Consider the following 15269-nt stretch of genomic DNA (forward strand, 5'->3'; position numbering starts at 1 on the left):
AATCTATGGGGTCGATCGTGAAGGCATCCCTCCGATGTTGCCACTGCCGCGACAAGCTCAAGGACTCTCAAGTTTGCAAACGCTATCTGTGCGACCTCTGCTTCAACGGCAAGGGATCCGGCATCCTGAACACAAGGGAATCAAAACTGTTGTATTCGCTTGCCAAATTGCGGGACGAGCAGGCAAGAATGACGTCACCCGCAGTGCAATCGCTCGACGGAGAGTAATAGTTTCTGTTTTCGTGGCCTGCCGAGCGATGACTTTGGCGCCAAATTTGGTGGTTAGCGCGTTGAAAACCTTCTGAGCCACACACACGTTTTCTATGCTCTCCACCTCTCGCGCCTGCGCTGCATTGATGCAAGTACACTAGAGCAGTGTATGGCTCGAGGTCGCTATGTGCAATGCCATTGGCTGGCTCGCCATGGATTTCATGATAGTTTTATCCAATAAAAAGAGCGACGGCACGGGGATGTTCGAGCCTTTTCTCGAAGTTTTTCCGAAGTTGGTAACATTCGAAGGCCCAACGACCAATCAGCTGTCGGTGTCTCTTGGCCAATGCTATGGGTTTGCCCTTGTGCAGATTGTCACCACAATCGAATCCTTCCAGCATGGCTCGCAAGTCCGCCGCCGCCAAGGCCACCACCGCCACGACCACGGTCGAGAAGAAGACGCTCGAGCCCGGCTTCATCGGCGAGCAGCTCAAGCCCGGCCACTCGCTCACGCTTGAGAACCCGACGGAGGAGCTCGCGCTCCAGCTCACGACGGCCGCGCTCGACCATACGGCGACGGCTGGCCGCACGACGCTCTACATTGCGACCGAGCGCAACCCGACCAAGATCGCCGTGTGCACTTTGGATGCGGACAAGTTCCCGCAGTGGAACGTCGGCCAGACCTTCTCGCCCATGGACGGCGAAGTCTCGTTCAGCGTCGAGGGCACCAACACGATTCACTTGACGGGCTTTGTCGACGCCGAAATGGACGGCGACATGGACCCCGAGGACGACATGTACGGCAGCGACGACGACGACCAGGACATGCTCGACATGGAAGAGGAAATGGACTCGGAGGATGAGGGCGAGGACGACGAAGACGTCGAGGACTCGGGTCGCTTTGAAGTCATCGAGGAAGTCCAGAAGGGCGCCAAGAAGGAGGCTGAGAAGAAGGAAGCTAAGAAAGAGGCCACGCCCGAGAAGAAGGAAGCCAAGAAGGAGGCCACGCCCGAGAAGAAGGAAGTCAAGAAGGAGGTTGAGAAGAAGGACGCCAAGAAGCGCCCGGCTGAGGAGTCGGCCAAGGACGCCAAGAAGGCCAAGGTGCTCAAGCAGCTCAAGGGCGGCGTCACGGTCGAGGAGCTCGTCATCGGCAAGGGCGCGGTGGCGCAGAAGGGCCGCAAGGTGCAGATCCTCTACAAGGGCACGCTCGCCAAGAACGGCAAGCAGTTCGACGCCAACACGAACCGCAAGAGCCCGTTCGCGTTCCGCCTCGGCGTCGGTGACGTCATCGCGGGCTTCGACATTGGCGTCGAAGGCATGCGCGTCGGCGGCAAGCGCATCGTCAACATCCCGTCCAAGATGGGCTACGGCGCGCGCGGCGCGGGCAAGGACATCCCGGGCAACTCGGACCTTGTCTTTGAAATTGAACTCATGAACGCTTAAACACACCAATATAACAATATTCCATAGACTTACAACGTCGCAGCTCTGCAAACAAGTCGTGCTAGTGTCTCTCTTTACACTCTCAAGAGGAGTTGGTCTTCCCTCGCACCGGCCCGAATGGACCCACGTGCGTCTTGTATCAAGTTTTCACTTGATACTTTTTCATGTCCTCGCACATGATGGTGTCTTTAGCGATCGAATTCGTCCGAACTTGACACTCAAACCGTAATTCGATGGGCTAGCGGCCCATGTGTTGTGCGTCCTCTTCATGCTACAACGACGACTTTACGACTCCGTCTTCACTCGCTCGCCTGCGCAGGAGTCGTGCCCTCGCGCTCCATTTCAAGCAACCTTTAGAGACAAACGGGAGCGCATGCAGTACATGTGTAGAGCAAAGTCGTCTCCAACCCAAGGACAATGTGTACATCAGTACAATCGAGACGAATCCATTTATCCAATCGTAAATTATAGAGTTTTATCGTTATCGTTTAGGGTTTCGACGAGTCACTGTGGATGACGGCGCCCGTCGTGCCGTGCTCGGACCGGTGTGTCATGGCAATCTCGAGGACGCGGCAGTCGATGACGACTTCGGGGCCGTACGACGCACCGCGCCGCGCCAGCGCCTTGTCGACTTGGCCGCCGCTCGCAAAGCAGCCCGGCCAAAGTTGGCGGCCGCCAAGTCCGTATCCAACAATCCCACGTGCTTGAGCGCGGCCGCAATCTAAATACATTTTCCGTTCTGAAATCAGGACATTTGTCGAAGGGAATACCAATTCCGAGCAAAAAAAGCCCGACAGCGTCGCATTGGTCTCTTCTTGCTTGACCAGTTTGCCGATCGTCATCACGTACGGCTTGCCCTCGACCTGACGAGGTGACATGATTGATACCACAGTTCGTTTACGTCCAATGCGGACCTGGTTGGCAAAGGCGGCGAGCTCGCTCCCGACGTCCGCGAGGTCCATCGTCGGTGGCAACGACAGCTTGCGGAGCGCCATGTACGTTGTAAAGCAGGATGTGTAGGCCAAAATGCGGGGCACCTACATGTACACTAGGCCTCGTGTTGAATCGCACGTCACCATACGAGCGGGAAGATGGTGACGCCGTCGCCGGTTGCTTCCAAAAGCATGAGTCGGTGGCGCGACGTCGGCGCGTCGACAACGATCCCGACATGGTCCCACTCCGCCCCCGTGACCTAGTCGTCGTCGTATTATCAGACAACTTGTCTTCAAAAAGACAAGTTGTACCGAGCGCTGGACCCCGCTCATGGGGTTCTTCGACCGAAAGAGCACCAAGTCGCCGACCGAGACGAACCGATGCAGAATGCGCAAGTGCACCACGTCCCGGGGAATGCCCGAGGCGCGCTCGTGCTCGAGCGACGTCGTCGACACCGCTACAGGACGTACGATGAGCCGTCTATTAAAAAAGCCGTCTCTTCTACAACAACGGACCGCCAAGGAAAGAGAGGAACCGGGGCGACTCCATGACGCCCGGCATCGGCAGTAGCTGTCGCAAGAAGCTCTCGAGGGCGATCTGGCGCTCCGAGACGAACGCTTCGTCGACACTCGGGAGCCTACGCATTGTAGCTCTCAGGTCAGCAGTATACAAGCCTTTTCGAGCCGTTCACACCAGGTTTTCGGCGGCAGCGCAGGCAGCACCATCGATAGTTCACTCGAAAGCTGCGTGTGGAGGTCGCAAAAGTCGCGGTACCGACGCGTCACGTGCCACTTGAGCTCGCCATGACACACGGAGATGCAATACATCTACCATACATTTGCTTTGCATGCAACACGAAAGAGACAAGACGGCGTTGTGTACCGTGTAGATGGCCTCGGAGAGGTCTTTGACCGTCTTGCTGGACGAGATGGCGAGTTCAAATTCGGTGGGCAAGGCCGACGACGCCGGCACGAGCCGCAGCTGGAGGCTCGGCACGAGCTCTTCGCAAACACTCGAGCACGTGTGCTGCCAGTGGTCGTACGCCACCGTGAGCGCTGGCGGCTCGCGTTTCCCGACGAGCTCGTCGAGCCGGACATCTTCTTCTCGCTTCCAAATCGTCTGCGGGTTGGACGGCGGCAGTTCGTTGCAGCTGCAGCGAGAGGCGAGGCCGCACGACAGACACGCGTCCAGCTGGAACACGGACAAGGCTTCTTCAACCGCACGGTAGGAGCTGCATTCTTTGGCGCCACCGAGTTCGTCGACGACGACCACGTCGACCCAGAGGTTGTCCCGCAGAAGCACGTGCACGATTTTCATGTGCTCGTGGGAGGCGCGGGCGGCGTTCACCATGAAGAGCTTGATCTCGACCTCTTCGCGACCTGTTGACGCCTTCTTGAAGGTGATCGCATATGTGTCCTGAAGGATGTTGAGATCCAGGTCCATGGGCGGCGCCGAGATGGACGATGCCATCGACGACGACGACGCGCCGCTGGCTTCGAGCGGATCGCTCGATTCGGCGAGCTGGCACCCGCGGGCATACGCGTAGGCCTCGTTCATGGACACGGACGTCCGGGATGCAAGCGAGGATGAGGATGCGACCGAGATCATGTCGTTCGAGAGCATTGGAATCGCCGACTCGTTCGTTCTCGGCGGGCTCGCGTACAGGGACGCCGTGTCGTCGGTCGGCGCTGGCGTCGGTGGCCGGACGCTGGCCTCGCGCCGGCCACGCAGGAAGAGAAACACAATCTTCTTGATCAAGCCCGCGGGCAAACACGCGAGCTTGCAGTTGGTCGACTCGAGGCGAAGGCGGCTGCTGCCATCGACGTGCACGTGCAGCGTCTTGAGCTTGAAGCGCTGCGGACACGCCTAGGTCGAGGGCATGAGCGCCATGAAGAGGACGTCATTCTCTGCGTACGTGGCGGTCGCCGGTGCGCGCGCCGTCGAGGCGGGCGTCGCCGAAGCACGTGGTCGCGCAGCACACGAGGCCGTCCCAGCCCATGCTGGTAGCAGCGTCGAAATGGCCGTTTGCGCCCGAGCAAGTGCAGCACGATGGACTCATGGTATTGTATTATCTCGATGTTTGTATGCGCGTTGGTCGAACGTAAAAAAAGGGTATAAGCACGGCCATTGCAATCTTTTTCGCCGCGTCTCATTGGTAGAAATACTGATACAAGATGCTCGTGTAGCCAATGAGCGCATGCGGATTGAAGCGGTGCCGGCCCGAGCGACCGAGGCGCCTCTGCGTTCACTTCATCGGCGGCGACGTGTCGCTTCATATGCCGCCGCCTTGCCTCAGTACAAGCTAGGGAGGTTGCCTTGGTACGATGCAGCGGCGGCGACGCATGCGCCGCTTCCTGCACAGGGCGAGAGCCAGCGGTCGGTCGTGACACCGTAGAAGCCAAGCGCATGATGTCTCGAGAAGACTCACGGCGAATTGACTGCCATGAAAAGCATCGCAGCTGAGAGCTTAGTGGCAGTGCAGCTGAGAGCTTAGTGGCACCGCAGCTGAGATCTTAGTGGTACTGCAACAGAGAGCCCTGCGGTGTGCGCCTGAAGAAAGCGACCCCACCAAGCTTGTCCAGAAACGGTTGATTCGCACCGTATCAGCTGCTACAATCTACAATGCACACACTCTGCAACGCGCCGACATCCGCTTTCAGATTCCAGAAGCGTCGGGTCTGTTCATTTCGCTTGGCCGAGAGCCAAGAGCCAAGGCTCGTTGGCACACGGTTGCCACGCACCGAGATCGATCAGCTGCCAATTTCCCAATAACTTTCTTTCTGTGCAGTGCGACAACAGTCGTCGTCCATGCGCGTACGCTCCTCGTTCGAGTTTGATCGATTGCATTGCAACATTCTAGCAACACGTTGTCAACGAACGACCAAGTCGAGACATCGCGTGTCTCTCTGATTGCAGAAGCAACCAGGATCGGGCAGCGACGCAAAGGCACTTTACAGCACAGGCGGTGACACGAGCTTGTGGAGGATTGATGGCGCGAGCGCTGCAAGACTTGCTTCGCATGCCGCGTGCAGCTGATCATGGCCATGCACGAGCGTCCCGAGGCGCACGCTCGTCTCGTGAGCATCCGCTTCGTCCGCTTTGCGAGCCAGCGCGTGGGCCACAAGAGCGGCGACATACTCTTGGGCAACCGCGGGGTGCTGCTGGCAGAACCGAGCAGCGAGCCACGGCGAGAGGTCCAGCAACCTACTCCATCCCGCAATCCAACGACATGTCGGCGTGGGCACGTACTGGGCTACGTGGGTCGTCAGAAGGGATGCGAGTCCGTCCGCGAGATCGTTGTGCGTTTGGGTTGCCGTCGGTGGCCATGCCAGCACGAGCGCAGCGTACACTACAATGTCCTAGAGCACTTGCGTGTCGTCTACTTGTTTAGGGAGACATTGGTGTACCTTCTCAAGACTAGACTTATTGTTTGCAGACGAAGCGGTATTGAAAAACGCTGACACGATCGCTCGACACTCGTCATGGGACTTGGTCGTCGCGAGCAGCTGGTGCTGGAAGCTGGTGGCGAGCGCAGCGACCTGCAGCGTCCGGCGTTGCAACTGCCAGTGCTCCAAGGCCGGGTAGCGAAGCGTGTGATGGGCCACTAGAGACACGCGTCATCGCTTGGGGCTTGAAGAGTCGTTGGCGGTCGTACGAGTGATGTGCATACAAGGCAGCGCGTCGCCGAGGGCATGGGCGAGATCGAAGAGCGTATCCGTCGTCGCTTGCTCTTCTAGCCAGTGGACAATGTCCTGCACAAGTACATACTGTCTACTTCGCCGTGGACTCGAGAACGTACGCTGGCGAGTGCATGACCGGGGTCGTCCACGCGCCGGTAGAGGTCGCAGACACTATGGAGCAGCTCCAGGCGGCTCGGGTGCGTCAAGAGAAAAGGCGAGGTGACGACCGCGGTAAGCACATCACGCGGCGCTACACGGAGGTAGAAGCTGTGGATCGCAATGCTAGCAGTGGGATCCGCGTACCGCTGCGAAGCTGCGCGGCGGTGGTTGAAGTTGTACTAGGCGGCGGCGCCTGCTGCTGCAGATAGAGCGCCCAGTCCCATGCACGCTGCAATGCCAAGTTGCTCCATGTGTGCAGCTTGCTCGACTGCGCGTCGTGGAGGATGCGATGGAACATGTCCAGGTGGCTACGGACCGGCCCGGCCACTGAGCTGCCGCTATCGTTGCTGCCCATGCCCGTTATCCGGAACTGTCGGGCGCAAGATGCCTGCTGCGGTACATGTCGCTTGCGAGTAAGCATATGCGGTGTTCCAATCAGATGTTGAGACAGAATACATTTTCTGTATGTCGTTTATAAATACCATTCGACGGCATGTGATAAGATACAAAACTGACCCAACGTTGGTTCGAGCATGCTCTGGGAAGCCTACGTCGTCGCCGCCGAGCTCGTGCTGAGCCTCGTGGGCTGCGTCTGGGCCATTCGACAGACGTCGCCTGGGATCGAGTACACACAGCTGCGCCTCACGCCTCGGCCGCGGTCGGGCCGGCTTCGATGCGCGTTCCAAGCGGCTTGTTTCGTCTTCTTCGTGAGCGTCCTCGTGGCCGAGCTCGTAAAGACGCATGGCCACGGCCTTGCCTTCTACACATGCTGGAACTTTATCCTGCAGATCGTCTACTGGGCGTGGGCCCTCCTTGACGCGCGTGGCGTGAGTCGCGGCCGGCGCGTCCTTCTCGATGTGGTCTTTCCAGCGAGCCTCCTTGTCATGGTCGTCGTTTGGGTCATTTTGTACCCGATGGCCAAGGCGGCGCACGCGACCGACCAACTTCTCAATTGGACGAGCTACGTGCAGCATGGTATCAACGTTCCGTTGCTCGGCCTCGAGTTTTACTTCGTGTGCGCCGACAGCATACCGATGGGCATGGGCGGCCTCCCGCTCCTCGTGCTCTGGGGCACGATCTATGGCGTCGCCGCATGGATCATCCACGAAGTCACGAGCTTTTGGCCGTACCCGTTCATGAAGCTCGAGTCACCGTACGCACCGCTGTGGTATCTCTTGGTTTGTGTGCTCCATATTGCTTTCTTTGGCGTCACGAAAGGCCTGAGCTGGCTCGCGTGGCGACCTTTGCACTTGAAAGCCAGCCGCGTCGGGTCACTGGATACGAACGGCAGTGCGACCGCCCGTCTTCTTGGCGACGACACGGTCCGCGTCTAGGATCGATCCACTGTACCGTAGACGGCACCATCCACTGTTTGAATGTTTGAATGCAGTCGAACTGAAGAGCGTACTGTACGAATGCGTGGTTCTACAGTACATGATCTTCTCGAGCTACATTTTCCCCAGATCGTTCCTGCGTCTCGGTGGCCATGTCGCAGTGGCGTGTCTTTGGGATCCGTGAGCTGGACCGGGGCGCACTTGCTTGGCCCTTAGCGATCGATTTGCACAGCTCGCAAGCTTCTTCAACCAGCGCATTCGGTGGTACCGGTAGCAGCACCGGCGTGCGTTGCTGGCGTGCGCGCCTCGTGGATCATGTGGCTACTACTGCGTGTCTCTCGTTGGTTGGTGGTGGTTGTTGTCTTGAAGCTACCGCTTCAATCCTCATGCACACCCACGACGACGCTGTGCGCGTCTCTGCCGCCGAGTTCTTGGACATCATGCTTACACGGGGTGTTAACTTACATTGATATAATTTTAGGTTACAGCGATGGCTTTACGGGCGGTCGACGAGGTGCGTCGTGTGGTTGATGGCGACGGCGGTGTACGTGCCCTTGACGCGGTTGTAGTCAAGCACGTTGACACATGTATTGTCCTGCGGGATCGGCGGGTTCTCGACCGGAATCGACAAGAGCTCGGCGAGAATGATCTTGTTGAAGCGGCCATGGCACACGAACGCAATGTGGTCGTCGTCGCTCCCGGCCGCGAGCTCGTGCAGCATCGCGACTCCGCGCTTCTTGACGTCGAGCGGGCACTCGCCCGATGGAAAGCGCGCGTTGGCGTCGAGGATGCCACGGCGCCACTTGGCGTAGATCTCGTGGAGGAAGGCCGCGTTCTGCGTACGGGGCGTGCCCTCGAGCGTGCCAAAGCTCATTTCTTCGAGGTCGGTGAACGCGCCCGTCTTGGTCGTCGGGTGGGCGTGCTGGATGCAGGCGGCGGTCTCCTTGGCGCGAGCCAGCGCGCTGCTGTACACGGCGTCTAACGGGATGTCCTTGAAGGACCGCGCGAGCTGCTGCGCCTGCTTGTGCCCGTTCTTGTTGAGTCGCATGTTGACACCGCGGCCTTGGAGGATACCAGCGACGTTGTAGTCGGTCTCGCCGTGGCGGCAGAGGTAGATGCGGGTGCAGCCCTCTTGCAGAGGTGGGAGGCATTGGCTCAGAGTGCGCATGATGAGCTGGCGTGTGCTGGAGCCGGCGAAAGTCGAAATGATCTCCAGAGGCATGATGGTGTTCACCAAGCCTCTCTCGCAGAAATGAAAAAGCCACCCAATTTGCACGGTTTCACGTGTTATAACGCCTCGAGGAATAGGCATGGCTAAATGCACGCCACTTGAAGGCAATGGAATGAATGGCAGTGCATGCATATTGGTACGTGAGGGACTTCGACGGAGACAGCATCGATGCATATACCTGCTCTTTCTAGGACTTGAGAGGTAGAGGTCTGAAGGGTGCAAGGTACACACTGTATAAAAAGAAACGGGTTGCGAATCTCAACAGCAGCGAGATTCAATCGAGGTACTCGCACACACACAGCCACTTAGAAGCGTGCGCTTGGGTCGCAGCCACTTCGCTTTTCACTAGTAATATAGCTGGAAGAAGTCAGGCAAGCCGTATCTCGTGCAACCTGTGGGGATCAATGTGGATCCCACCATGGGTTGCCTTGACCGACGTGTCCTCAAGGCTGGCTTGGCGGGCACAAGAATTGGGTGCATGTAGCCCCGAGCCAGCGCTCGCTCTTGTCTCATTTTGATTGGCGACGTCGGCGATCTGCAAAGTTATAACACCCGTCCTGCGACACTCGGCCTCGCCAGCTTGCGCTCGAGACACGCTGCTGATTGGTTGAAAAGCATGCGAAATGCAATATGTCGGGCATAATGGCCAATCATATCGCTGTCGCGCCATAAACAGGGCTCGCTGGATTTCGAGCTGCATGTTGATGGAAGCTCTGAAGAATGCCCATCCAGCCAGCGATTCATCGTCTTCTTCAAGACTCTACCCTCCGCATGCGCCCACAACCAACGACTAACTAACTAACGATACTTTCATTCCCGCAGCAGCATGATCCTATGATACGAGCGTCGAATCGTGCTACAATTGTAGTGCTGAGCTCATGCTGCAAGACCTGGCCCGTCGAGTAGCCGCGTCAGACGACGCGACGAGCCAACTCGGCGAGATGGAGAACACAGTGCAAGCTGCGCCTTGGTGCCCGTCCCTGCTGCATCCCTTGAAGCGTTGTACCTCTCTGCTCTGATACTAGTACACAATGTCAATAGAGGTCATCTACGCAGTGGCAAGTAGCGTGGATGTGACTATTGAGGGGACCCATAGACTCATTCCACGCAAGGACAACTTGTTAAAATCGAAACACACACCAATTGGATTTCTCGATACATCAATATGTACATTGGCGGCGCCTCATGTGCAGTTGGGACTCAACGAGTCGAGCGGTTCAATCTGCCCCAAACTCGCCGCATATGCGCTGAGCTGCGTCTGGAGGACATGCACGAGCGCGCCTTTGAAGCCCTTGACCATTTCGCGGAGCGACGTCATGATGGCGTCGGTAATGTTGCCGACGCGGTAGTACGGCGAGCCGGGCTTCTTGAACTTGGGATGCTGCAGGAAGAGCTGCGACTGCATCATGGGCAAGGTCGCCTTTTGGTAGAACTTGAGGAGGCAGCCACCGGCGGGCGTCGGCTCAAGGACAAACCTAAGCGTGTATGAGATCGGTGCGTCAACCGACGGAGCAGAACGCCTACCACGCGCTCTTGTTGTTGATGAGCGCCGTCTTGTCGTGCGGCATGAGTTCGTCTTCGAGGATGCTCCTACGCCATGGTTGGTACATTGCGCGTCGACGCCAGTGCTGACAGTGTACCGGATGAGGAAGATTTCGCGCCCGGGCTCCGAGAGGCGGCGCATGAGGAACCGGCACTGGCTCGTCAAGAGGTTGTCGAGCTTCCCGATCGTGCAAATGTACTTGGTGTCCTCGTCAAACGTCTCGAGGAGCTAGGAGGAGAGACGCTGTCAGTCGACAGCAGCAAGCATACGAAGGAGCGCACCGAGAAGCCCGTGTACTCGTACTGCGACGGGTTGGCCATGAGCGACCACATGCAGCGGGTGACGAACCGGTAGTCGTACGGGAAGTTCTGGCACCAGATCGTCTCCGTGATGAGCTGGTCATCGAGGTACCGCGAGAGCTTCGGGCGCGTCAAGAGCATGTCGGTTTCCACGTCGACAAGCCCCGACTCGACCATGGCACCGGGAAAGGCCGCGAGCTGCTGCTGGAGGATCTCGTACACCGCGTGGGCGCGCGTCACCGGCTCCTTGACGAGGCGATAAAGCTTCCACTGGTCGCTGTCGAGCGTCGGAAGCGATGTGAGCTTCGGGCGCTTGCGCAGGATCGCTTGCAGCGTCTTGCCAAACTCAATCTGCTCCTCGAGCTCCTGCTTGAGCTTTTCGTTTTCAAGGACTGCGTTCTGCTTGTCGATGCGCATTTGGTGCGCGAGCTTCTGCCACGGCGTCTCGCTCTCGGTCTCGATGGCCTTGACCTGGGTGAGCACGCTAAGGTGCTTCTCGAGCTCTTGGACGCGGACGCGAAGGAACTCGAGCTCTTCGCGCTGGCGCTTCCGGCTCTCGTTGATCTTCTTGGGCTTGGCCATCTCGGCCTTGGGCGGCGAATCCGCGTCCGAGCTCGAGCTCGCGGTCGCCGACGCATAGGAGGGCGGCGTCGTCGGCTTCATGGCCGGCGGCAGGAACATGGTGCTGAACTCCTCCATCATGAGCGCGTCGACGTCGGCCAGCGGGTCGTCGAGCGGCAGCGTCGCGAACTGGTCGTACATGGTCGTGCTCGCCGGTGGCATCGCAGTCGGTGCTGGCAAGGAAAAAGCCAAATAGCTACAAACGGGCCAGAGCCATTGTATCATGTTTGAGAGGTTTTCCATTTTTGAGCCCAAGCATCCACTAAATGCACGCCTCCTTAGCGCCACCCACGTCTGCTACCGCGCCTGCGAGGCCTCCCGTCATCAAAGCCTATCGTGCTTACGCGTGCGCTGTGTATCGCAGGAGCTCTCGCGAAGCCCCGCGACGCACAGGACCAAGTACAATACTAATACCACGTCTACGTGCACTGGATTTCGTCCCCAGCCCCATCCTTGTATCACCACTACTTGTACTCGCAATGGAGAAGAATGGGGAGGAGGACGAGAGAGAGGTCGCTGCTGTAAGAGAAGACGTTTGAAGAGGCGATCGCGGGCTGAGTGCCGGCTGCATCGACGCTTCTTGCCCTTAAAACGAGGTGGTGGTGGCTTGATTTGCGTGCAGTTAGAGCTTCGAAAAAATGCAGCCGCCAGTGTACTTGAGGCTGGTCGACTTCTCAACCTCTTGGAAATCGAATCAAGCGGTCTACGGCAGCGTCGCCAACACTGCAGGGTTGACATAAAGCGCTGAAGAAACGTCTACCAAGAAGCATGCTTGGGCTCGCTCAAGTCCTTTCTCAACGAGAGTAATGACGGCAGTGCCATCCTCGCATCCATTGCACACTTTGCACGCTGCATGCGTGGGTGCACTGGTACTAATGGACGTGCTAGGTACATGTTGGTACCTGAGTTATTGCCAGTGGTTACGCGCTGCCTAAAAGCACCGGCTCCAGGAGCCACACTGCTGGAGCATTCACAGGATCGTGGAACAGCCACAGCTTCTGTATGCATTTTCAAAGGGTATGACATACCAGAGACTAGACCGTTGCGCCTGGTCGGCGCTGGCTTCCTCCACCACGAGCAAAAGGGACAGCAAATCCCTTCCTGTCGACTGAAGTTCTTGGCAAGAGGAGGGTTTTGAACCGGCGCCAAGTCTGCATGTTCTGGGGACGAGTAATCTTATACAGCGCCAGCTAATTAAACGTATATTGTTAGTGAATTCTAGCATAATAATGTTTGTGAGAAAAAGAGGTGGTCTGGTCACGTGTCAATTAATCAATCAAACGTGTTCGCGTTAAAATCAAATGAGCAAAAACTAACTCAAAGACTTCGCATACGTAGTACTACGCCTGAATGCGCGAGAGTTGGCACCAGCGCTTCATCGTTGGGAGAGAGCTGCGCACGGAGAGATCCATCCCAATGATGGACCCCGCTCAGGTGTAACCAGAACAGTTTAGCTCACTCGGTCTTATCACCAACTTGAGTTAAGACGAGTGCCTCAAGACTAAGTCTCAAATTATTAGTGTGGTCATGTGTTTTCAAGGGCTAGGGGATAGTGTGTTGTACCCTCGCACGCGCCATCTCCAAGCGACGACATGTCGGCCAAGTCAATCTGTGTGAGCAGCCCAAAGAGACGAGCCGAAGTCAGCTCAAGATCAAAACACCGATGGTAAGAAGGAAACACCACACAATACGATGAGCACGCTGGAAACACACAGCTCCAGTAATGACTAGGACCCGCTCTGGGACCCGCTTCGAGTCCTGAAAAAGATTGTTTTTGCTGTTTTTTCTTGGAAAGAAATACCACATTGAAATTGCACCGACAGCGACAACGTGCTGTCACCAAGGCGCCTTTGCTCACAGAGCACATTGTCCGTTGTACAATATAAAAGCTAGCATTTATGTAGAATCTAGACCAGACGACATGTGGGCTCATCATTGCTCGGGGATGTAGCGCTGGAGGAGGAGCTCGAGCTGGGACGTGAAATCGCCAATCATCTCCCGCAGCGACATCATGGCTGCGTCCGTAATGTTGCCAATGCGATAGTAGGGCGAGTTGACGTCCGAGAACTTGGGGTGCGTCAGAAGGACCTCCGACTGGACCATCGGCAGGGTCATTTTTTGAAAAAACTTGATCCGGCACCCGGGCTGGCCCGCAATGGGCTCAAGCACAAACCTAGAGCGAACCTGAGCCGCACGCACTTGAAACTACACATACCAGGCGCTCTTGTTGGTGACGAGTGCTTCGGGTGCGTGCGGACTGAGTTCGTCTTCGAGAATCGTGCTACCATATCTTGTAAGAACTCTTTTGTGGTGCTAGGAGGAGGTGTTGATACCGCATGACGAACACAATACGGTCCGCCTCGACGTAGCGCTTCATGAGCAGACGCGTCTGGTTGAGCAGAAATTCCCATCGGCCTTCGTTCGCAATGTAGATCGTGTCTTCGTCGAACGTCTCGAGGCGCTAAAAACACTCCAGTTAGCGCGAGCATAGCAGTACCAAGTATCTACGTGGAACGTCGTGCGGTTGAGACTGCAGCCCGCCGAGAGGAGGAGCCACATCATACGGGCCACCGTGTGCATGTCGTACTCGACCGTCTTGCAGAGCGTCGCGGTTGTGATGAGCTGGTCGTCAAAGTGCTTGGCCAAGTACGGAGCAAAGGCCGTGACATCGTCTTCTTGCTCGAGCAAGCTCGACTCGATGAGCGCACCAGGAAGCGCTTCGTACTGGTGTGCGAGGATGTTCGCGACTGCTTCGCGCCGGAGCACCGGGTCTTGCACGAGGCGGTACAGTTTCCACTGATCGGCGTCGAGCTGCGGCAGCGCCGCGAGCTTCGGCCGCTTCTTCAGCAGCGATTCAAGCGTCTTGCCAAATTCGATTTGCTCGGCGAGCTCGCGCTTGAGCTGCTCGCGCTCGCCGATCGCAGCGTCCTTCTCGAGGCGCATCTGGCGGGCCATGGTTTGCCACGGCGACGCAGCGACGAGCGGCGCCTCGGCAGCTTGCAGCACCGAGAGGTGCGACTCGAGCTCGACCACCTTGGCACGCAGATAGTCGATCTCGTCGCGCTGGCGCTTGCGGCTCACGTTGATCTTCTTGGGCGGCGGCGGCGGCAGGTCTTCGGAGCCGGCGTCGCTCGTCGTGCAGTGGTCGCTTGAGGCCGGCGACGACGTCGTGGCCGGCGCGAAGAAGGCGTCGACGTCCTCCAGGAGGAGCGAGTCGGTCGGCAGAAGCGCATACTCGTCCAGCGGCAGCGTCGCAAAGTCGTCAAAGATGGCTTGCATGCTCCCTCGTCGCCTTGGTCGCTCGTCGAAATCAAGACTACTGTCAGTTGGGTGCAACCAGACAAGTAAACACTATTTACAGCAGATAGAACCAGTCTTCCACGTCATGGCTTGGTGTCCAAACCAATCGCACCGAGAACTACATGTGTGCTGCCTTTGTCGCATCGTCAATCGACGGTCGTTTGGTAGTTCGCACTGAGCTTAGTAGTAAGGAGTGCGATTTGCGGATTGATTGTACACTTGCCATCTAGGTGCATCGCCTTGCGAGAAGAAGGCGCGCCAAGTGACACGGATTTAGTGTTATATCCTCATCGGCGCTTGCTCGACAAGCTCAACACCAAATCAAATGCCAAGTTGGAACCGATTGCGTTTAGATGTGTCGGGTGGTACGTACATCACAATCATAAACATATTAGCTAGACGAGCTCGATGGTTGAAAAACGTACCGATGGGCTCGAACAGGCTTTTTGAGGTTCCAGATTTGATTCGGTGTCAAGGACGCCGCTGCGCAACTCCGGGCAACTCCAGGTACCGAGAA

General features: G+C 57.4%; 7 protein-coding genes across 7 annotated transcripts; 2 read left to right on the plus strand and 5 right to left on the minus strand.

The window, feature by feature from the left end:
* The first annotated feature begins 587 nt into the window (after positions 1 to 587).
* Positions 588 to 1703, plus strand: SPRG_08094 (hypothetical protein). The gene has a single exon (XM_012347062.1). The coding sequence runs from the start codon at positions 609 to 611 to the stop codon at positions 1650 to 1652; it is 1044 nt and encodes a 347-aa protein (XP_012202452.1). The 5' UTR covers positions 588 to 608; the 3' UTR covers positions 1653 to 1703.
* A 384-nt stretch (positions 1704 to 2087) lies between these two features.
* SPRG_08095 (hypothetical protein) lies at positions 2088 to 4607 on the minus strand. The gene is made up of 9 exons (XM_012347063.1): positions 4501 to 4607; positions 3468 to 4451; positions 3279 to 3412; positions 3101 to 3222; positions 2897 to 3042; positions 2734 to 2844; positions 2567 to 2689; positions 2423 to 2515; positions 2088 to 2373 (listed from the first exon to the last, which is right to left on the minus strand). The coding sequence occupies exons 1-9, from the start codon at positions 4582 to 4584 to the stop codon at positions 2203 to 2205; spliced, it is 1968 nt and encodes a 655-aa protein (XP_012202453.1). The 5' UTR covers positions 4585 to 4607; the 3' UTR covers positions 2088 to 2202.
* Positions 4608 to 5514: 907 nt separating this feature from the next.
* On the minus strand, positions 5515 to 6779 carry SPRG_08096 (hypothetical protein; the record flags this gene model as incomplete). The annotated part of the gene is made up of 6 exons (XM_012347064.1): positions 5515 to 5789; positions 5835 to 5944; positions 5993 to 6189; positions 6241 to 6337; positions 6385 to 6515; positions 6569 to 6779. The coding sequence occupies 6 exons, from the start codon at positions 6777 to 6779 to the stop codon at positions 5537 to 5539; spliced, it is 999 nt and encodes a 332-aa protein (XP_012202454.1). The 3' UTR covers positions 5515 to 5536.
* Positions 6780 to 6935: 156 nt separating this feature from the next.
* SPRG_08097 (hypothetical protein) lies at positions 6936 to 7888 on the plus strand. Its single transcript, XM_012347065.1, has one exon. It carries the CDS (start codon positions 6958 to 6960, stop codon positions 7756 to 7758), a length of 801 nt encoding a protein of 266 aa, XP_012202455.1. The 5' UTR covers positions 6936 to 6957; the 3' UTR covers positions 7759 to 7888.
* A 312-nt stretch (positions 7889 to 8200) lies between these two features.
* Positions 8201 to 9008, minus strand: SPRG_08098 (hypothetical protein). The gene has a single exon (XM_012347066.1). The coding sequence runs from the start codon at positions 8978 to 8980 to the stop codon at positions 8255 to 8257; it is 726 nt and encodes a 241-aa protein (XP_012202456.1). The 5' UTR covers positions 8981 to 9008; the 3' UTR covers positions 8201 to 8254.
* Positions 9009 to 10087: 1079 nt separating this feature from the next.
* Positions 10088 to 11660, minus strand: SPRG_08099 (hypothetical protein). Its single transcript, XM_012347067.1, has 4 exons — positions 10814 to 11660; positions 10630 to 10760; positions 10514 to 10579; positions 10088 to 10464 (listed from the first exon to the last, which is right to left on the minus strand). Exons 1-4 carry the CDS (start codon positions 11612 to 11614, stop codon positions 10173 to 10175), a joined length of 1290 nt encoding a protein of 429 aa, XP_012202457.1. The 5' UTR covers positions 11615 to 11660; the 3' UTR covers positions 10088 to 10172.
* Positions 11661 to 13321: 1661 nt separating this feature from the next.
* On the minus strand, positions 13322 to 14731 carry SPRG_08100 (hypothetical protein; the record flags this gene model as incomplete). The annotated part of the gene is made up of 4 exons (XM_012347068.1): positions 13322 to 13625; positions 13668 to 13733; positions 13786 to 13913; positions 13961 to 14731. The coding sequence occupies 4 exons, from the start codon at positions 14729 to 14731 to the stop codon at positions 13385 to 13387; spliced, it is 1206 nt and encodes a 401-aa protein (XP_012202458.1). The 3' UTR covers positions 13322 to 13384.
* Between the last annotated feature and the right edge of the window lie 538 nt (positions 14732 to 15269).

The sequence above is a fragment of the Saprolegnia parasitica genome (assembly GCF_000151545.1).
Source record: "Saprolegnia parasitica CBS 223.65 unplaced genomic scaffold supercont2.33, whole genome shotgun sequence".
NCBI classification, from domain to species: domain Eukaryota; phylum Oomycota; class Saprolegniomycetes; order Saprolegniales; family Saprolegniaceae; genus Saprolegnia; species Saprolegnia parasitica.